The sequence below is a fragment of the Glycine max genome, chromosome 3 (genome assembly GCF_000004515.6).
Source record: "Glycine max cultivar Williams 82 chromosome 3, Glycine_max_v4.0, whole genome shotgun sequence".
NCBI lineage: Eukaryota > Viridiplantae > Streptophyta > Magnoliopsida > Fabales > Fabaceae > Glycine > Glycine max.
The window spans coordinates 4,004,271-4,027,530 of record NC_016090.4 but is presented as its reverse complement, the minus strand read 5'-3'; the positions used below and the strand labels follow the sequence as shown (position 1 = coordinate 4,027,530).

Below are 23,260 nucleotides of genomic sequence, written 5' to 3'. Positions count from 1 at the left end.
TTAAATCCATTTCAACTATGGATAAAAACTTATACTTCAAAATAGCTGTTGATTTAAAATAAAAATATATTTTATAGAAATTATTTTATGAAATATGATAATAGAAAAATATATCTTTTTTTTAAATATAATAAAACCTTTTCATTTGCTCACCATTTTTTTTTCTTGACTTAAATTTTCTTTTTCTCTCATTTTACTATTTTTGTTTGAGATAATCTCACTAAATATTTTTTACTTAACTAATAATAACATTTTTATATAGATAAGATATGAAGGATGATCAGAAACCAAGAAATTTCATAAAAATATACATCAAATAATTACAATAGATATACAACATATAAAAATAGAGTTGAATTGAATGATAATTTTAATGACACAATTTCAAAGGAATTACTTTAATCACTCCCTCTAGAGTATTATTATTATTATTACTATTCTATAATAGTATCTATTATTTATTGATTTTATTTAGTAAAAAATCACACACTTTTCTTTCTACATACTTCTTTTCTTTTTTATGTACAAATAAGGACATATTGAACTCTTTAATTCATTAATATTATGTTCTTAGGGATCAATTAGCATGTGTCTTTTGTTCAATTCTTTCTTTTTATTTGTTCAATACTTCTTTTTTTTTGGTTTAATATTTTTTAATTTTATATTTATTTATTCTATATGTAAAGATTAATCATGATTTGAATCTTGTACCACTTGATTAAGAAACATAAATTACTACTACTAATGTCAATTATTTATGAGATCATGGTTTGTTATTAAACCTTTCTAGAACAACACATCTCTATGACAACTTTAATCGTGCATATTATATTTATGTTTGATTTTCTAAAATTATGTTAAAATATAAACTAACATGAATTTGAGTAAATGTTCAACTATTTACTGGAATTGATTTTAAATTTTAAATTTAGAACTAATTCTAAGTTAAGTATTTTTAGATAACTTTTGGATTACACAAAAAAAAATTATTTTCAATTTTACTACTAACTTATTTTTGGAATAAAAATATCCAAATATAAATTAGATTTGTGAAATCAACTTTTGTACCGTTCATACAAACACATGTACAATCTGCCTTAATACAACTTGTCTTACAGACCATTAACAGGAACTTAAATACGCAAAGTACCCTTACAGCCATCCATACATATCACAAAGAAAAGGGATCAGTGTTTTGTGAAACCTGCAAGCAATTTCAGAAATGAAAGAAAAAAACATACACCACTGATCCACACGGTTTGGAAACAGAAATGAAACTAGTCATAAGTCACCCACCACCATAATAATACAAATAATAAATAAAAAAACCTTATCAAGAACGAGTGAAAGTGAAGCGAGTTGACTTACGAAGAACCAATCCAGTTCATAGCAACCAATTCCTTGCCTTTGTCTTTCTACTCTGATCATCTTTTATTCTTGAGGTAATGGCAGCAGCAGTGGTAGGTGGTGCCTTTCTCTCTGCTTTCCTTGATGTGCTTTTCGACAGGCTGGCTTCACCTGAGTTTGTTCACTTGATCCTTGGAAAGAAGCTTAGCAAGAAGTTGCTTCAAAAGTTGGAGATCACTCTCAGAGTGGTTGGAGCTGTGCTTGATGATGCCGAGAAGAAACAGACCACAAACACCAATGTCAAACACTGGCTCAATGATCTCAAAGATGCTGTCTATGAAGCCGATGACTTACTCGACCATGTTTTCACCAAAGCTGCCAACCAAAACAAGGTAAGAAACTTTTTTTCTCGCTTTTCCGATAGGAAGATCGGTAGTAAGTTGGAGGACATAGTTGTCACACTTGAGTCTCATTTAAAACTCAAGGAGAGTCTTGATTTGAAAGAGAGTGCAGTGGAGAACGTGTCATGGAAAGCTCCATCAACATCTCTGGAAGATGGATCTCATATATATGGTAGGGAGAAAGATAAGGAGGCCATAATCAAGTTGTTGTCGGAGGATAACAGTGACGGTAGTGAAGTGTCTGTGGTTCCTATTGTGGGCATGGGTGGGGTTGGAAAAACTACTTTGGCCCAATTGGTGTACAATGATGAGAATTTGGAAGAGATATTTGACTTTAAGGCATGGGTTTGTGTTTCTCAAGAACTTGATATTCTGAAGGTCACAAAAACTATAACAGAGGCGGTTACTGGAAAGCCTTGTAAATTGAATGATCTGAATCTACTTCATCTTGAATTGATGGACAAGCTGAAAGATAAAGAATTCTTAATTGTCTTGGATGATGTTTGGACAGAGAATTATGTTAACTGGAGACTTCTTAAGAAACCATTTAACCGTGGGATTAAGAGAAGTAAGATTCTTCTAACAACCCGCAGTGAAAAAACAGCCTCTATAGTCCAAACTGTTCACATCTATCATCTAAACCAATTGTCGAATGAAGATTGTTGGTCAGTGTTTGCGAACCATGCGTGTCTTTCCTCCGAATCGAACGGGAACACAACAACACTAGAAAAAATTGGAAAGGAGATTGTTAAAAAGTGCAACGGACTGCCTTTAGCAGCACAGTCGCTTGGAGGCATGTTGAGAAGAAAGCATGACATCATGGATTGGAATAATATTCTCAATAGTGACATTTGGGAACTTTCTGAAAGTGAGTGTGAAGTTATTCCAGCACTGAGACTTAGTTATCATTATCTCCCTCCACATTTAAAACGGTGCTTTGTTTATTGTTCCTTGTATCCACAAGATTACGAATTTGAAAAATATGAATTAATCTTGTTGTGGATGGCCGAAGATCTTTTGAAGAAATCAAGCAAGGGTAGGACTTTAGAAGAGGTTGGTCATGAGTATTTTGATGATTTGGTTTCGAGATCATTTTTCCAACGTTCAAACACAAGTAGAAGTAGTTGGCCTTATGGCAAATGTTTTGTGATGCATGACCTCATGCATGATCTAGCCACATCACTCGGTGGAGATTTTTACTTTAGATCAGAAGAACTTGGGAAAGAAACAAAGATCAAGACCAAGACTCGTCATTTGTCATTTACGAAATTCAATTCTTCAGTCTTGGACAACTTTGATGTTGTTGGTAGAGCAAAATTTCTGAGAACTTTCTTGTCCATTATCAATTTTGAAGCTGCTCCATTCAACAACGAGGAGGCACAATGTATCATAGTGTCGAAGCTTATGTACTTGAGAGTTTTATCATTTCATGACTTCCAAAGTCTGGATTCTTTGCCTGATTCAATAGGTAAATTGATCCATCTGCGCTATTTAGATCTCTCTCGTTCAAGTATAGATACACTGCCAGAGTCATTGTGTAATTTGTACAATCTGCAAACTTTGAAGTTGTGTAGTTGCAGAAAGCTGACTAAGTTGCCTAGTGACATGTGCAATCTTGTTAACTTGCGTCATCTTGAGATACGTCAAACTCCTATAAAAGAGATGCCGAGAGGAATGAGCAAATTAAATCATTTACAACATCTGGATTTCTTTGTTGTGGGCAAGCACCAAGAGAATGGAATCAAAGAATTGGGAGGACTTTCAAATCTTCGTGGTCAACTTGAACTTAGGAACATGGAGAATGTTTCCCAAAGTGATGAAGCGTTGGAGGCAAGGATGATGGATAAAAAACACATTAATAGTTTACTGTTGGAATGGTCTGGATGTAACAACAACAGTACCAACTTCCAACTTGAAATAGATGTGCTTTGCAAGTTACAGCCTCACTTTAACATTGAATCGTTGCAAATAAAAGGCTATAAAGGAACCAAATTTCCAGATTGGATGGGAAATTCTTCCTACTGCAATATGACACGTCTAACCTTAAGTGATTGTGACAACTGTAGTATGCTTCCTTCACTTGAACAGCTACCTTCTCTCAAGTTCCTTGTAATTTCAAGATTGAATAGGCTGAAGACTATCGATGCAGGTTTTTACAAGAATGAAGATTGTCGTTCTTGGAGGCCCTTTCCCTCCCTTGAATCTCTGTTCATTTATGACATGCCTTGTTGGGAGTTGTGGAGTTCCTTTGATTCAGAAGCTTTTCCTTTGCTTAAAAGTCTTAGAATACTTGGCTGCCCCAAACTAGAGGGAAGTTTGCCGAATCACCTTCCTGCTCTGGAAACACTTTATATTAGTGATTGCGAGCTGCTTGTCTCTTCTCTCCCAACGGCTCCCGCCATTCAAAGTTTGGAGATAAGTAAAAGCAATAAAGTAGCATTGCATGCGTTACCTCTCTTGGTAGAGACTATAGAAGTAGAAGGAAGCCCAATGGTGGAGTCTATGATAGAGGCCATCACTAACATCCAACCAACTTGTCTCCGGTCTTTAACATTAAGGGATTGCTCGTCAGCCGTGTCATTTCCAGGTGGTCGTTTACCTGAATCACTGAAGACTCTGCGTATCTGGGATCTTAAAAAACTGGAATTCCCGACGCAACACAAACATGAGTTACTGGAAACACTGACAATAGAAAGCAGTTGTGATTCACTCACATCTCTTCCATTGATTACCTTTCCAAATCTCAGAGATCTTGCAATCAGAAACTGTGAAAATATGGAATATCTTTTGGTTTCAGGGGCAGAGTCATTTAAGAGTCTGTGTTCTTTGAGAATTTATCAATGCCCCAACTTTGTATCATTCTGGAGAGAAGGATTGCCTGCGCCCAACTTGATTACTTTCAAAGTTTGGGGCTCTGACAAGTTGAAGTCGTTGCCTGATGAGATGAGTACTCTTCTCCCAAAGTTAGAACATCTTTACATATCCAACTGCCCAGAAATTGAGTCGTTTCCAGAAGGGGGTATGCCACCTAACCTGAGAACAGTTTGGATTGTCAATTGTGAGAAACTACTGAGCGGCCTAGCATGGCCATCCATGGGCATGCTTACCCATCTCAGTGTTGGGGGTCGATGTGATGGCATCAAGTCCTTCCCTAAGGAGGGTTTGCTGCCTCCCTCCCTTACGTCTCTGTATCTATATGACTTGTCAAATCTGGAGTTGTTGGACTGCACGGGGCTTCTCGATCTCACATCCCTGCAAATATTACACATAGACAATTGTCCTTTGCTGGAGAATATGGCTGGAGAAAGGCTTCCTGTCTCTCTAATAAAATTAACCATAATGGGATGTCCTTTGCTGGAAAAACGATGCCGCATGAAGCACCCTCAAATTTGGCCTAAAATTTGCCACATCCCTGGCATTAAGGTTGACGATAGATGGATTTAGCCACCAAGGATGATCAACAGGTATCTTCTAAGTCCAACCAACTACAAAACTATTTCTGTCAAGGATATGTTTCATTTCATGTCTTTCTCCTTTTACGTTTTACTACATCCTTCAAGTGAACTTCAGAAGGATTTGATGATTTCAGCTTATCTCTTATCCCCTGTCCTATACATTAATAGTGATATGATTATACTAAAAATATGATAGATATGTAGATATGTAAGAATTGATAAAGACATAATAAATATACAATTGCAATTCGGTAAATTGAAGAACATACATACTTCTTAGACATTACTTAAAAACAAAATCAAAAAATTGTAGATCATTTTTTCCTATTGATCACAAATAAGAATGGTACTATCAATGATCAATCTCATTTCTTTCTTGAAATTATCTATAAACAAAACAATTTTCATATTTGGTTCATCAAGAAACTATACTTTTTATATTTCTATATTATACTTACTTCTATGTTACACATCACTATATTTGATTATCATCATTTTTTTAAAGAATTGGTCACTTCACATATATGTACCAGTGAAATATATCAATATATTGGTATCAGATATAGATGCATGAAGCAAATTAAAGTATCAGTACTTTGTAGCAAAACACATTCTTCATATCATGACATGAGGTAAAAAAATAAGATGATATTTTTGTAAGTATTGGAAAAAGAAAGGTAAAGCTTCTGAAATCAAAGAGACACTAATTTTCCACAACATCCTTCAATTGGGCCAAGCTTCCTTTCCTATTGACAAATAACTGGTTGTTAGTGCCAGCCTTTTCTTTTTTCCAGTTTTCCATTGATGGTTAAAAGCTAATATGAACCTGTCACTCCTTAAAATTTCCACCAATGTTTGGTAAATAAATATATAGGATAGTGAATAATACAAGCCTTGCATTCTATGGTTCCCGTCATTGTGAAAATAAATATATAGGGTTTTTTGGCATCTGCTAATTTTCTTCATTCCCAAAAGGATTACACAATCCAAAATTGACTCTTCATTCCCAAAAGCTAGGTTTTTAATTTTTCTTCATCTCCCACACTTTCAGAAACTTCTACAAGAGAAGTTCTTCATCTCCCACACTTCCACAACCTCATTACGCTGGCAAATCTCCCAATCACAGTGACGCACAACAACACATGGCGATGCACAATGACACACGGCGATGCACACCCATACAATCGTTCCCATCGATGGTGACCACAACGGCGCACACCCAGGTTTGGACTTTATCATATGCTGTGTCGTTTTTGTATGCTTTTTTATATTTTTTTATACGCATATGACTTTTATTGGTTGGTCGTAATGACATTGTCGTTGGCTAGTATCTTTGTCGTCGACAGATGATTGTTTTTGGGGTTTCGACGATGACTATAACGACACTGTTGCCATCGCGTTTTTCGTGGTGTTCATCATCCATCTGGCCTCTATCGTCAAACCTCTCCTCTTGTGTTCTCTTCTTTATTCTCAAACTTCTTCTCTTCTCTTCTCTATTATGAAACTTGCCTTTTGTTCTCTATTATGAAACTTTTTATGTTCTCTTTTTGTGAATATACAATTAATTTTTGTTATATTTCTCTATATAGGATGTCTGATGAAATCAGTCTTATTTTACACCACAATGCTAAATTCATACAAAATGCAAACGGAGCACTGGAGTATGTCGATGGTGAATTCTATGTCTGGGAAGAAGTTGAAAAAGATTTGGTTAATGTCTGGACACCCCAAGAATTGTGCAAAGCTTACTGCAACTTTGTGAAATTACTGACAAATTCCTTCAACAAAAAAATACTGACAATTTGATCCATAAATTTTTTACTGACGTTTATGTCCAAAAATGATTTCTTACTAACATTTTCGTCCAATCTAGTCAGTATGGTCACGTTGACAATCAATTTTGTGACAAGTTTGTCCCTTTGTGTCATATAGGCAATTTTTTAAATGGTAACAAAAGAAAGTTGACGGCAAGATATTTTTGTCACACTTTTAGCACTTTCGAGGACTAAATTTTGTATTTAAATCTTTCAGGGACACATTTGTCAGTGAATTACATTTTCAGGGATAAAAATGACTATTTACCCAATATTGTTTTAATATAAATAGATGTTTTCGTACATTGGCATGTAGATACCATATTTCATAAGAATTAACAATCCATTAGTTGACTTAATACCGTCCAGCCAGATGTTTTGGATTAGTGAAACATCTTCAAAGGCTCTCATCTTCGCATGAAGATTTCTCTTAGACAGATTGCCAACATGTGAGCACCTACAGAGATGAGGAATCAATATTCCGAACCTGGATTCTTCATTCTACTTCTATCATCTCTAGGTACAAAGCGTGTCACATCTATTTTTGTCTTGTTTGATAACTTCATGGAAGGGATGACAAATGAATCCATTTATCATCATTCATCTAATCCATCCATAAGTAAATTCATCCAATCCATCCATTACAAAAAAATAAAATACATACATTTAATTTTATGATGGTTATTGATCCATTCACTAAGTTTCCAAATCCAATTATGGATCACCTAATAAGTACTTAATGGATCAATATTGATCCAACTTAATAGTTAAAGAATTTGCGGGCAATCTTCAACCAACGACGGGCAAGATTTTTTCGGTTTGGATTAGTTTTTGGCAAATGTTGGCACAATTTTTTTGATCGACGTTGATAGATAATCTTTTTTGGCTAACATTAGTCGAGATTATTTTTCAATTTATGTCTACTAGGGCTACTTTCCAACAAACGTTCATAGTATAATTTCAGCTCATATCAGTCAAAGCAATTTTTGGATGATGCTAAGTAGGGATTTTTTAGTCGACTTTGGTCAAGGCTATGTTTTGGCTGATTTAGAACAGAGTTTTTTCGACCAACATCACGTGATGATATTTTTTAGTTGTCATCAGTCGAGACTATTTTTTTTATTAATGTCGTCAAGGTTTTATATTTGGTTGACGGTTGTGACTTTTTTATGGTCGATGTTGTCAAAAGTTTTTTCGATCGATGCTATCTTTTGGTCAATGTCAACTAGGGTATTTTTTGCCTAATGACTATCGAGGTTATTTTCTGGCCGACATTGGTTAAGTTTTTTCGGTTGAAGTCAACTAAGGCTATTTTTGGTTGATGTTGGCTAGGATTGTTTGGTCGGCATTGACCAAGGCTATTTTTTGGCTAACATTATTTAGGGATTTTTTTGGTCGACGTTAATTGGTGTTATCTTCTTGAAATACAATACATCACACTAGAAAGGGGGTGAAATAGTGTGTTAATCAAAATATAAAACCTTTTAAAATGGAAGATGTTTATAAAAACCCTCGGCCAGTGAAAAAAAATGGATTGTCGTCCAATGATGTATAAAACTTATTTTTCACTGAAAACTTTTGTGTGCTAAATTATCACTAATTGACTTTGAAATACTTTGATAAATTAAAGAAAAAAGTAAAAATACTCCAATTTATACCGGGTCACTTAACCTGAGTTACGTCTAGTTCTCCTTTATTAACCAGTAAAGGGTTTCACTAATCAAACTTGATTAGAACAAGTATTTTTCCGTACCACTTCCGGCTTATAAGTATTCTCAAGGTCATTACTAAGAGGAATTAAAACAATGATTATCACAGAAAATTGTCGTTGTTTTTTTCCTCTAATTACAAAATTACCACCCAGACACATTCTAAAATTATCCCTGATAGATGTGCGTCATTAAATAGCTCATTATTCGTGAGTTCATTTCATTTAATCAATTTACAATTTATAGGTCACAAATAAAGAATATAAAAAAAAATCATGTAACACAAATGGCAGGAAAAAAAATGAGGAAAGACTAGAGGCTTTCTTTGACACAAGTTGCAAACTATGGAGTAGAACCCAAAAGGCTATCTAAACCATGTACAAATACAGACACACATGCATAAACAGATACATTTTAAAGGAACATCTAAATCAGTTTTCAAAGTTTACCTTTTTTTTTAAAGAGTAAATTTTATTAGAATGAAAGAAGGAAATAGGACGAGAAGAATAAGCCATCCTATGTCATGAAAACTGATTCCAGCATGAATGAGATAAGTCAGCTGCATCAACACCTCTATCCTGCATCAAATTGGATGATGAAGAGCACTAGAAAACAAATGGAAAAATATTATTAAAAAAAAAGTTAGAGCTACCTCCGAATTAGATATATTCTCTGATGATGTACCAAAGCTGTGCATTTGTATCCATCAGCTGTAATTCACAAGGAACAATCTTTATATTTAGGAGAATGCATTATACATTAAATACAATTGGCTTATAAATACTTTGACACATACCAAAAACTGGAAACCACTTTCAGTTAATTTTGGAGCTTCTTTGTCTCTGTATTGGCACATGAAAAAATTATATCAAGTGTGAGATTTTCAATACCCATTTACCCACACACGCATATAAGAGGACTGTTGTAACAATCCTTAATGATAGGATACATTTCTCATCACGTACTCCGGCCACCCCTAGCGTAATCATTAAGCAAAAATCTGTTACATAAAAAATGATGGTTAAATTGAAACAGCCACCCCTAGCACCTAATATTAAATATAGTGACTTCATAGATTCATAGTTGTCAAACTCTACTGCTTACCTTCTACGAGCATTTGTCTTAACAGTCTTGGTAAATACAAACTTCTCAAAAGCTAACTTTGCATTGTTTGTTGGCCAGTCATCTGAGTAATACTTGACTGCCACACGCTTCCCTTCAGAGTCCAAAAATTAGAAATTGTTGAAATATAAATGTAAAGTCAAGTCTCACATTTGGTCTGAATAAGAAGATTAAACACCATATAAATAAAAAAAGATCCATAAAACTTGAGCTTTAATATTTTAAATTAAAATATGATATTAAACTGATTTATATAATTTCTGGGTAACCCATTACATTTCTCCTGTATTTATTCCTTGCACAGGAATGATTTACGATATTAGTTCAGCTGTCTTTTAGTAATAGATATAGACAGTGACTGGGAAATGAGGGTCCCCCATTAAAATTGCACATGCAACTGCCGAATGCAATAGTAGTTGAAGATTTTCTTTTATCAATGTGTAATTTCTAAGATTAAAGCAAAATAAAAATGTGTGCAGAAATAGTATAGTAATCAGAGTGTTTCATCCATACGTCACATTTATTAATATAATAAAATAATTATAACTATATATAGAGAGAAATTGAAAACATACCACTCCAAGACAACAATATTTAGTCTCTTTATTTACATATTCGTATCGCGGATATAAATATTTTAAAAAAAAATAGATAGAATTTATTTCTTAAAACAAGAAAAAAAAAATATTTTTAAAAGCACAAACAATTCAAATAAAAGGTGAGTTTGTTTAAATTTTTTAAAATAATTTAAAAATAAATATTTTTTTAAGAAACAAATGGAATTTATTTGTTAAAATAAGTAAATTTTTTAAAACAAAAATAATTTAGACAAATATATTATAAAAAATAACAAAAATACTTAATTATAAGATGGTGATCATGACTTTTTTTCTAGTACTATGAAGATTGAAGACAACTGAACCCAAACAAACAAAGTAAGAACACAAACACAACACTGGGCCTTGGTGAACACGGAAGACCAAATTCAGTTAAAAAAGTCTAAACCAAATTCTAATAACATGCGTACCTTGATTGTTGGGTTAGTAGACCAAAAGACTAAGCTAATGATGGTCAAATATCATAAACTAATGATGCTAACGTTGCAACAAGAGCAAGTTCCAAAGGCATGCAGTTAATATTAGCTGGGTAACTCATCCTTTTTCTTTTGGCATCAAACATCTAAAAATGAGTTCATCTTTGTTATTTTCAGATCATGAATATGATGATTACAACTTTTAGCATTTTGTTGTGTTCACCAAAAAATATCTTGTTATTGTTGAAATTATATACTTTTAGATATTGAGGGAGGAAAAGAGATAAAAGAGAATGACACACTGGGTTGATATTAACTTAGATGTATTTAAACATTTGTATATTTGATTTGATATATTCATAAAACCTATAGTACTAACCCTTATATGCTAATCATAATCCGAATTAAGAAAACAAGTCATGATAAGATAAAGAAATATGGCAACTAATCACAAATTCAAGACAGATAAAGAGAAACTAATACTAAGGATAGTCTAAGATATTCTAATAAGATATAATAAAATATTTTCATATATTCTAGCAGTTATTAAAAAGAATTCACATCACATAGGTGATTTGACAATCTAAACCCTCAAGCTTCGTTTTCTAAACATATATACTATACAAAAACAGGAACAGCAATTAAAGCATTCAGTTAAACCTCTGGAGTTCAAAATATGAATCCTAGAAGTGGGTTGTACATGCTCAACATTAAACTAGGCCTCCAATAATTGCATATTAAATTGCGTATCCATTGACTGAATTTTGGATGAATTCAGCATGGATCCAGGCATCCAGCGATTTTCAGGTTCCATAAAACATAAAAATCAATACTCCAATCATATTTGTCAATCTCCTATACTTTTTGTAAGAAAAAATTAGAAACACAATAAAAAAATAGCAAAAATAAAATGAATAAATATGTGCAATCTGAAAGTACAATAGCTATTCATAAAAGAGAAGATACAAAAAGTGAAAAGTTTAACTTACATTGTTGAAATAAGTGAGTGGATTTGGCCATAAATCATCCTTGATTAATTCTGCAACCTGCATTTAGAGTGAAATAATGCTTTAGGACTAATGTGATTATGTGAAGAAGAAAAAAAGAATATACCTAAAGAACTTCAATCTGGAAAGAATTTTATAAGACCAGAAAAAAATATACCTCGTCATGAATTTCATCCACATCATCTTTTTGCTCACGGTCACTAAACCAACTAAAGAAACTGCATTTATTGGCACAAGAAAATTAAAATACTAATCATTGGTTCCATGAACTATTTACAAAAGGAGCTTTAATAACATTTCCTTCAAATATAATTAATCAAAATAATTGGAATACAATACATCACACTAGAAAGGGATGAAATAGTGTGTTAATCAAAATATAAAACCTTTTAAAATGGAAGATGTTTATAAAAACCCTTGACCAGTGACAAAAAATGGATTGTCGTCCAATATAAAACTTATTTTTCACTGAAAACTTTGTGTGCTAAATTATCAATAATTGACTTTGAAATACTTTGATAAATTAAAAAAACAGTAAAAATACTCCAATTTATACCGGATCACCTGAGTTACGTTTAGTTCTCCTTAGTTCTCCTTTACTAACCAGTAAAGGATTTCACTAATCAAACTTGATTACAACAAGTATTTTTCCCTACCACTTCCAGTTTATAAATATTCTCAAGGTCACTACTAAGAGGAATTAAAACAACAATTATCACAGAAAATTATCGTTGTTTTTTCCTCTAATTACAAAATTAACACGCAGACACATTCTAAAACAATCCCTGATAGATGTGCATCATTAAATAGCTCATTTCTAGTAGTGATTACACCTTTATTCTAACCGCATGTATAAAAAAGCAAAGCCAAACGAACTTATTTGTATTTTTTTCAATATTATTTTCGTGATGATTTGTTTAGCAAATATTTATTTGGTGAAAAAGCCGCTTTTAATATATATGTTGCAATTCTTGCATATGTGCAAAAATGTTTTATAAATGTCAATCCATGTGAGCATTGCCGGATATATATGTATGATATATACGTAAGCAGAAATGGTAGCCCATAACGATATTGTGGTTCATCCAAGTGATTATCCAAGTGCAACCTGATTGCCAAACTTTATCATAAAGTAGCTAGGGATTCAATTATAACTACAAACCATTCTGATATCATTCAATTGTTGAAACAATTAGCAAGCAGTAGCGAAATAGTGCGAACAATTCGTGAGCTGGAATGCTAATCTTAATTATTGGCCAACTTCTATCCATATCAATGATAACCCATCTGCTTTTCAGATGCACTGTCTTTCATAAATTTCTATCTTTGCAATATGTGCATTCTTATTCCACTTATGATCATGATATATCCTCAAGATGACGGAGGATCTTCGCTATATAGTATATACCCAAGCCATGCTTTGATGAGTGACCATACTATTAGAATGAAAATTAAGAAAATTAAAAAGTTGAGTTAGAAATTTTATTATATTTTATTTTTAAAGTTAATATGTAATATATATTCTTGTGACCAACATGTTATTGCCTAGAGTGAAATTAAATCTGATGCAACCAAATGACTAAGTGACTGAGTATAAGTTATTAGTTTATTTAAAATAAAGTTGAATCGTTTGGATATTATCTGAATTCGGTTTAACAAAAATAATTATTGATAAGATTTTACTTAACTCTGATTTCAGGATCATTTTCCATGATGAATCGAAGAGTTAAGACAAAAATAAAATACATCTCCTTAACTCAAAATTTTAGATTTAAGTCTTACATATTAAAAATAATTAAAAATAGTAACTTCGTTAAAGATTACTAACTAAATTTCTCTACAAAGATGAGTTATCAGTATATAAAATTGATAAATACTTTACATTAATGTCATGAAAAAATATAATTTATATTTAGTGCATGAGTTTAAATTATAGAAATATTCTTAAATATTAAATAAAAATATAATAATAGTATATTAAAATTGTTTAAAAAAACATTATAATTTATCTTTTACAAAAGATAAAAATAATTGTGAGGAGAAAAAATAAATTAGAGGATAAATATTTTTAAGACTTTAACAAAAACATAAAATAAAAATTCATTTTTAGAGTTATGTCTATTTATATTATATGCAAAGGAAATTTAAACTTTTATGAGTCGTTGGATCTAGGACTTTAACTACACAATAATCATTGATACCAAGTTCACTTAAATTTATCTCAACTATTGATAAAAACTTATATTTCATAATAATTTTTTATTTAAAATAAAAATAAAAATTATTTTATAGAAATTATATTTATTAAATATCATAAGAGAAAAAATATATCTTTTTTTAAATATAATAAAATATTTTCATTTGCTCATCATTTCTTTTTTTACTTAAATTTTCTTTCTCTCTCATTTTACTATTGCTGTTTGAGATAATCTCACTATTTTTTTTTACTTAACTAACAGTAACATTTTTGTATAGATAAGATTTGAAGGATGAAATTTCATGAAAATATACATCAAACAATTACAATAAATATGCAACATATAAAAGTAGAGTGGAATTGAATGATGATTTTTTATGCCATAATTTCAAAAGAATTACTTTTATTCCTCCCTCTAGATACTGAAAACACCAATTTACTTAAGTAGAGTAGGGACAAGACCAGATATTTCTGGACTCTTTATCAGTCAAAACCTTCAAATACTGAGATGGGTTAAGGTAATGCAATCTATAGCTTAAAAGGAATTTAGAAGTGAAAATAATGTTTGCTTCATATTATACCTCAGCCAATTTTGGAACAATCTTAGGGAGACACCGAGACAAATGCTGAGGAGCACGGTATGCCATAGCACCAAGTACTTGTACACTACTTTGTTTTGTCCTCCAAGCTTTAACTTCAAGACCCCGAACAAATAAATTAGCTATGCGATAGTTCATCGAAATAGATGTTATGGATAGTAATTTTTTAATTTGTTCAATTTACATGCTATGTTGGAATGAAATTAATTGAAAAGAAGCATTGGGCTGTAAACAAGGTTGCATTTCAGTTTGCAGTATATTTGTTTGTACTGACCCATGATGTTATGATTGCTCTTTCATCTTGCTTAGCAGTAAACGATACATAATATAGCATGACTTAAAAAGAAAGGCACAAATAAGGAGATTTGATGTTTGCTTGCAGAATGCAGATTGATTTATGCTTGAAGGCTGACACCTTGCAGATTGATTGCTCATCATCTTGGACGTGCCACTGGTAGTGGGCAAGTGACAAGGTCTTTGGGTAGTTTGCAGGAGATACTAGGTTCAAACATTTGTGCAATCATTTTTAAGTAATTGCATTTCATTTGGACTAAAACTGGTATGGTTTATTGGATTGACTTTTCAAAAACACCATGTCAATGTGTGCAACATAATTAAATTAATATAGAACATATTGCTTGTGTGATAGACTACCGAGGCTACTTATTCTTTAAGTTGCTCTTTGTTGTTCCTGCTTATGGCTTTCAATGTATGAAGTTAGGACACCTCTCCTGGTTGAACTTTGAAGTCACAGAATTAGGTATCCAATTAAAAATATTTGTTGGTTCACACGCATGAGCACCTGTTATATGGGTTCTTGTCAATTTTTTACATGACATTGTGGTGTTCTAAATCACATAGAAGAGAAAACAGTGGAAATTGTTTTACTGCTGTAATCATGCATTACACATGAGCCTTCTGGAAGGTTCCACTCTCTGTTTTCAGAGGAAAATTTGCTAAGGTATTATTATTTATTTGCTTTTACTAAGGTATTATTATTTGGTATATATATATGTGCTTGAATTATTTATAAACTTTTATTTTGATTCCGGGTTACAACATATCTTAAATATTTTCTTTTTTCTCTGTTTCTTTTTTCAAGTTTTCAATTTCTGTTCTAGGGTAATCTAGATTCCATAAGATACCTCTGGAAATGCAGATATGATCTTGTTTTTTTTTTTTTGTATTTTACCATTCTATATATTTTATATTAGTGTTGTTTATTTTCTTAAAATTGTCATACATAATTATATATGCTATATACTTGTTGATAGGGAAGAAGATAGAAGCTGGTTTTCGAGGACCAGGGCCTCCACAGAGAGAAGAATAAGGGAGGGAACAATTGTATATTCCATTGATTGATGCTGTTATTACATAGTATTATTTATACTGATTTTTCAATAATCGAGTTTGTCTTTTTGTGCTACAGAATATCAGGAAATGGTTAAGTTTGTCTACCCCTACATGACCAGCATCATTCTTCCAGATAGTACACCTGCTTGTTTCACACCTAATCCTTGAGGTAAGTGGGCCTTGTAATTGCTCTCTTGATCTTGTTTTCTAATTGCATCCCCTGCTTCTGTTGCTTGCTTGCTGCAAGTTCCCACTGATTCAAATTCCAACAGTTCTGCAAATAAAATTGAAGAAGAAGCTAGAGGTGGGAAATACTCAAGTCATTCTCTTGAAAAAGTTGCTGCAATGATATGCAACAAAATATCACTATACGGAGTCAAGGTAATTATTGTGTTCACATGAACATTTCTCCCATGAAAATATATATTTTCTGACTTTGTAATCTCTTTATAGTATGCATGGAAAATGAATTTTCTGATTTTTTTTTTTCTCTGTAGTGTTATATAATATTTTTAATCACATTTTCTTATTTATTTAGTTTGTTTCTGATTTGACATTATGTGAATTTGGAGATTCGGGTTAGAAATGTTTTTGGAATTTTCCTAGTTAGAACTTGATAGGTCCATAATGAAGGTATATAAAAGGATAGGGAAAAGAGGGGGTGGGGGAATAGAAAAAGAAAGGACAAATGGGCCTCGGAAACAAGACCTGCTTGTGTATGATAGCAGAAAGAATCAGCCGTACAAGTTGCACTAGCTGAAGTGTATAGTTGAAGTGTAGAAAGGAACATAGGTTGACATAATGGAATGGATAACTTGTAAGGAGAGTGTAGAGGGAGACAAGAGAATCATGCCGGATGAGAGGAGAGAGAGTCAGTATTTTAAGGGGTAGAAACCAAAAAGAGGTTGAGACTAAGTTCTTCCTCGGGAAAGGGAGGGTGTTACAAACTGAACATAAATGCAGGAAATTAAGAGCTGATTTCGAGGCACCAGAACCTCCAGAGGAAGAAAAAGAGTAGAGAGGGGAGTAATTTGCTAATTTCATCCATATTGTGCTGCTTATTACATGCTATTGTATTTATACTGATTTCTACATAACAGATTTTGTCCTTTTGTGCTAGAGGAAATCAGAAATCATTTTTCTTGTCTCCCATGCTTCCAGCACAGATCATTCAACATCATTCCTTAGGATCACACGTAGTCCTTAAGGTAAGCAGGCTTTGAGATCTTTCTTTTGGTATTGACTGCTGCTTGCACCTCCTTTTCTGCTTGATTTACACCCTTCTTTGCTGTAGACACCCCTATAGTTGCTATGTCTTGATTCGCATCTATTTCTTTTGAATACATCCCTTTGTCTGCTATGTTATCACGCTTCCTTATCACTCCCTGCCCCATCAAAAACATGTCCTCATGGTGTTGGTTTTTCAAACTATGGCATCCAAAAACAATACCGGGATCCCAAGGTTTATTCTGACGAACTGCACTAGGTGTGTCAATGGGTAGTGAGTCAGGAGGAGCTTCAGGAAACCTAGCAATATGGAAGTGCGAAACACCCTCGTTGTGCCGACAGAGGTGACAGAACTGGTGTTGGGGAAGAAGACCCGGAGTGGTGGCGTTCTCACCCAGAAATTCCACGAAGCGCCCGTGATGAAAGAACATCACGCGTAATGGTGTTGGAGCGGTCCGGCAAGGTAAGCCCAGAGAGATAGCTAGTTGAGGCTGGAGGAAGTTGTGGTTACTTCCCCCATCAACAAGGAGGACCACACGATTGTCGGAGAGAAGGCCGACGAGGTGCAAAATTCTCGGTGCTAAATCACCCGATAAGGAGTTCGAACTAATTTGGGCCAGTTCCGGGTCGGGTGTGGGGTTTGGGTCCGAGTCAGGTGTGGGTTTTGGGTCAGGTCCTTCGGATACGGGTGTGGCTAGCTTCGGGTTAGGTTGCTCTATATTAGGACCCAATGGGTATGCGGTAGGGGTGGGTAGGCGGGCCACCCCACCCCGTGTAAGGCCCGCCCGCATTGGAAGCGGAGCGGGCCAGTTCGCCCCGCTTCTTACACGGACCAAATAAATTGGTCCGCCCCCGCCCATGGACCCCACGAGTCAAACGGGCCGATCCACGGGCCTAATTTTAAAATAATTTCAATTTTAATAAAAATACAATACAATCAAATTAAGTTCAATATAGATGTAAATAAAATCTCAATAATTAGTCAATTACATCAATAAAATAAATAAGGTCTTAACAAAAGAAAATCCAAGCAATAAATCTAAAATATGAAATTTAAACATCTCTGACAACAAATGATTCCATATTTGAAGTAGCTTGAGCCTTCTCCATCTCCACATTTAAGAGTACAACAAAAATGAATCAGTCCCAACAAAAATAGGATAAAAACAAATTCTAGAGAGAGAAGAGATGTACTTTGCGTGGTGGCACGGTGGTGGGCCGAGGCTGTGTCGCTGTGGTGTGTCGCGTGACTGCGTGAGTATGAGTCGCGTTTTGTTTTCCTTGTAAGGGAAAGAGTGTTAAATATGATGTGAGCTATTTTTTATAATAAAAATATATTGAAATATCTTTAAAAATATTTATTTAACAATTATTTTTTAGCTTAAATGATAAGAATTGATATTTTTATTATTTATGGCTTGCAAATATGAAAATGATAGATTAAAAGAAAAAAAGATCGAGAAAATATCAGAAAAGAAGATTTTTAGCATGTTATCACTTATCTTTTTTTATCTTAATATTTTATTTCTGTTATCTTTTATTTTTCTTATCTTATCTTTTTTATCTTTACCATCTTTTAATTTAAATCTTTTATTTTTATCTTTAAATCTTTATCTTATATAATATATTTCTTTATCTGTTATTTTAAAAGAAAAGTTTAAAGTGAAAAGGAGAAAATTAAACCTAATATAATTGGGTCAGGGTCACACAAATCAAACCTAATGCGGGTTGCGGGCAACCCGTGGACCCCGCGGCCAAACCCGCATAGTCCGTGGATTAAGCGGGGCGGGCCAAAAAATATGACATAACCATGAACTGTTTTAAAAAATTGGACCGTAACTCGCGCGGACCGCGTGCGCCGCGGGCCAGTCCATGGACTTGGGCCCATTTACCCACCCCTAGTCTACAAGTTCCTCATCCTCTGCGATTAAGAGATGAACCCTAGAGGCACATCAATGGCCTCTATGGAACTTCTCATCGCATGTGAAGCACAGCCCGTGCTCATGGCGCGAGGCTAACTCCTCCGGGGTATGACGCCTGACGGTCGGAGCCTATGGCGGGGCAGGCAACAAAGGGGGCAAAGGCGTCATACGAGGGGGAACCAAAGGGGCTGGCGGTGGAGCTACCAACGGTGGGGTCGCGGCCGCGGTGGAGGCAGACGAAGGTCTGATAGCTTCTGCTCCTGGATCTTCGCAAGGCCGGCGGCCTGGTCCACAGTCATAGGCTGGTGGACTTGGACTGTGCGGCAGATCTTCAATGTCAAACTCGAGATGAAGCAAGGCAACAGGAAGGGGGCCGACAAGCCGATAATTCTATTAGTCAAGTCTTCGAACTCCTTCAGGTATGTTAGCACTGAACCCGTCTGAGTGAGTTTGAACAAGGCATTGGCAGGATCCTCATACGGTGATGGGGCATATCGGATTTGTGCAGGAACAGAGGTGGAGTGGCGAGGGACTGGTGTGGGGTTGGGCGTGGTGGAGGAAGGCACAAGAGCAAGGTGGTTGAGAAGCTTGTCCATGTTGAGGGTCATAGAGTGCATGGTATTGTCAAGACGAACAAGGGCCTCGTCGAGGTTGCAGGAGGCCATGAGGACAAACGAGAGCACCAATTGTTACGAACTAAACATAAATGCAGGAAATTAAGAGTTGGCTTTGAGGCACCTGAACCTCCAGAGGAAGAAGAAGAGCAGAGATGGGAGTAATTTGCTAATTTCATTCATATTGTGCTGCTTATTACATGCTATTGTATTTATATTGATTTCTACATAACAGATTTTGTCCTTTTGTGCTAGAGGAAATCAGAAATCGTTATTCTTGTCTCCCTTGCTTCTAGCACAGATCATTCAGCATCATTCCTTAGGATCACACGTAGTCCTTAAGGTAAGCAGGCTTCGAGATCTTTCTTTTGGTATTAACTACTGGTTGCACCTCCTTTTCTGCTTGATTTGCACCCTTCTTAGCTATAGACACCCCTGTAGTTGCTATGTCTTGATTCACATCTATTTTTTCTGCATCCCTTTGTATGCTATGCTATCACTCTTCCCTATCAGAGGGGGTCTCTGGTTTTGTTTTTCCTAATTACCATTATGTAAGATCTAGCTTGTATCCACCTTATTCTTATTATTATTATTATTATTATTATTATTATTATCATTATTATTACAACTTTTTCACAATATTCTTTACTATATTAGCATCCAGGCCAACCTGATAAGTCACGCACCACCATAATAATAATATTTAACTTTTTTTTTATTTTTTAAAAGAAAAATTAATTCCTTTATTTTTTAAAATATTATTTTTATATTAAAATATATTTAGTAAAACAGTAATATTACAAAATTAATTTATTTTTAATGTAAAAATAATATTTAAAAAATAAAGGAATTAATTTTTCTTTTAAAAAAATTAAATTTTTATTTAAAAAGTTAAATTAATAAATGAATTTTTGTTTATATTATTTTTTAAAAAATGTATAGAAACTAATTATATATATATTTTTTAACAATTTATTTATACTAGAATACATTACATCATAAATAAAATACATGAACAATAATATTTATCTGAGAAAAAATTGAAGATGAAGATATATTGAGATAATTTTTTCTGTTATGTCTTTATTATCGAAAATTTTCACATTTTTTTTCTAGTATGAATACCATAGTTGTTAGGTAAAAAAACTATGGTAGGTTGTAACATGCCTCCATTCCAAGGATTAATAATCAAATGAGGTTGATAATGGGAATGATTCATGTGTTAGTTGTTTATGCTTTCATTATTTTCATGTTTCAATTATTATTGTTAGTCCATTCTGCTATTTTTGCTTTATTATATGTTTCATTTATGATGTTTGTCTCTTTAATTTTTAGTATTTTATGTTATTTGAGTATTTTAATTTTTTAATATAACATAATTAAGATGTGATAATCATATATTTATTGGGTTTTTAATCCATCTATTTTTTTAATCACTTTGTTTTTTAAATTTATTTTAAGATTATTAATTAATTATTTTCAAACTATTAATAAATAATTAAACAAAAATATTCTCATTATTTAAAAAACAAAATAATAATATTAAAAATTTTAATTATTTTTTATCTGAAAATAATATTTAAAAGACAAGTAAATTATTTTAAAAAATATATAAAAAAAAGAATTTAATATTTTTTTTAAATGAAAAAATAATAGGAGCAAAGAGAAGTTGTGTTCCCTAACCCCGACTTCTCTCTGCAAGCTAAAAAGGAGTGTTGTTTAGGAAACAATTTTGAGGCAGGTGTATTTTGGAAGAAATGAGGAGAGAGCAAGTGTAGTGGAGTAAAAAAATCCTGTAAGGTTTTGTTTGGTAGTAAAAAGAAAAAAATAATTGTGATGAGAAAAAATAAGTTAGAGGATAAATATCTTCAACACTTAAACAAACAAATAAAAAAGTTTTTCTAAGAAGTTCACTTAAATCTATTTTAACTATTGATAAAAATTTATACCTGTTGATTTAAAATAAAATTATATTTATTAAATATGATAGGAGAAAAAATATTTTTTATATATAGTAAAATATTTTCATTTGCTGGACTTAAATTTTCTTTATCTCTCATTTTACTATTGTTGTTTGAGATGATCTCACTAAATATATTTTACTTGACTAATAATAAAAATTTTATATAGATAAGATTCAAAGGATAATCACTAACCAAGAAATTTTATGGAAGTATTTATCAAATAATTACAATAGATATATAACATAAAAAAAGAGTTGAATTGAATAATAATTTTTCATGTCATCATTTCAAAAGAATTACTTTAATCACTCTCTTTATATTATTATTATTATTATTATTATTATTATTATTATAACATCTTCACAATATTCTTTATTTTATTAGTATCTATTATTTATTTTATTGATTTTATTTTATAAAAAATCACACACTTTTCTTTTTGCACACATCTTTAACGTACATATAAGGATATTCAAATCTTGACTTCATTAATATTATATTTTTAGGGATTAATTAGCATGTGTCTTTTCTTTAATTCTTTCTCTTTTAATTTGTTCAACATTTTTTTTGTCTTAATAATTTTTTAATCTCATTTTTTTATTTTCCTCGTAACAAAATTTATTCTATATGTAAGAATTAATAAAGATTTAAATCTTTTATCACTTTATTAAAAAACATAAATTACTATCAATTATTTTAACTTTTTATAAAATCATGATTCAGTATTAGATCTTTATACAATAACATATCTCTATGATAACTTTCTTTAATGATCTGTGTTTGATTATAAAAAATTAGGTTAAAATATAAACTAACACGAACTTAAGTAAATATTTGACTATTTACTTTCACATTGAAAAATTGATTTTAAATTTTAACTTTAGAAAGAAATTCTAAGTTGAGCATCTTTACATAACTTTTGGATTTAACAAAAAAATTCATTTTCAATTTTACTATTAACTTAATTTTTAAATAAAAATATCCAAAACACATGTACAAATTGCTTCAATACATCTTGTCTCACAGCATTAAAGCACAGGAACTTAATTACGCGCACAGTACCCTTGCAGCCATCCACACATATCACCAAGAAAAAAACACACACCACTGCTCCACACGATTTGGAAAGCGAGAAAGCTGGCACTAACTTTAATTAAAGCATTTTAGAAATATAATCCATTTTTTTAAATTAACCGTAGAAATATCGTCACTCTTTAAATCTCTTGAGTCTTTAGTTTAGAGAAGCAAAATTCAAAATAGAAATATCAAGAAAGAAACATGTGGGGAACAGGAAAGAGACTCCCAACATGATAAGTCACCCACCACCATAATAATACAAATAAAAAAGACCATACTTTTGTCTTGCACAGCAGAACGAGTGAAGGTGAAGAGAGTTGAATTAAGCCAAATCTCATCACATCAGTTAACCTTACCAAGAACCAACCCAGTTCATAGCAACCAATTCCCTTGCCTTTGTCTTTCTACTCTGGTCATCT

General features: G+C 32.7%; 1 protein-coding gene and 1 long non-coding RNA gene across 2 annotated transcripts; one reads left to right on the top strand and one right to left on the bottom strand.

Moving 5' to 3' along the window:
* The first annotated feature begins 1,153 nt into the window (after positions 1–1,153).
* On the top strand, positions 1,154–7,058 carry LOC100775612 (putative disease resistance RPP13-like protein 1). Its single transcript, XM_003521942.5, has 3 exons — positions 1,154–5,212; positions 6,255–6,426; positions 6,793–7,058. Exon 1 carries the CDS (start codon positions 1,446–1,448, stop codon positions 5,190–5,192), a length of 3,747 nt encoding a protein of 1,248 aa, XP_003521990.1. The 5' UTR covers positions 1,154–1,445; the 3' UTR covers positions 5,193–5,212; positions 6,255–6,426; positions 6,793–7,058.
* Positions 7,059–8,957: 1,899 nt separating this feature from the next.
* On the bottom strand, positions 8,958–9,720 carry LOC106798034 (uncharacterized). Its single transcript, XR_005890650.1, has 3 exons — positions 9,523–9,720; positions 9,379–9,436; positions 8,958–9,304 (listed from the first exon to the last, which is right to left on the bottom strand). It is a non-coding gene; the product is annotated as an uncharacterized lncRNA (long non-coding RNA).
* Positions 9,721–23,260: the final 13,540 nt, after the last annotated feature.

Coding starts and splice junctions, on each gene's coding strand:
- LOC100775612 (XM_003521942.5), top strand. CDS start 1,446: ATGGCAGCAGCAGTGGTAGGTGGTGCCTTTCTCTCTGCTTTCCTTGAT.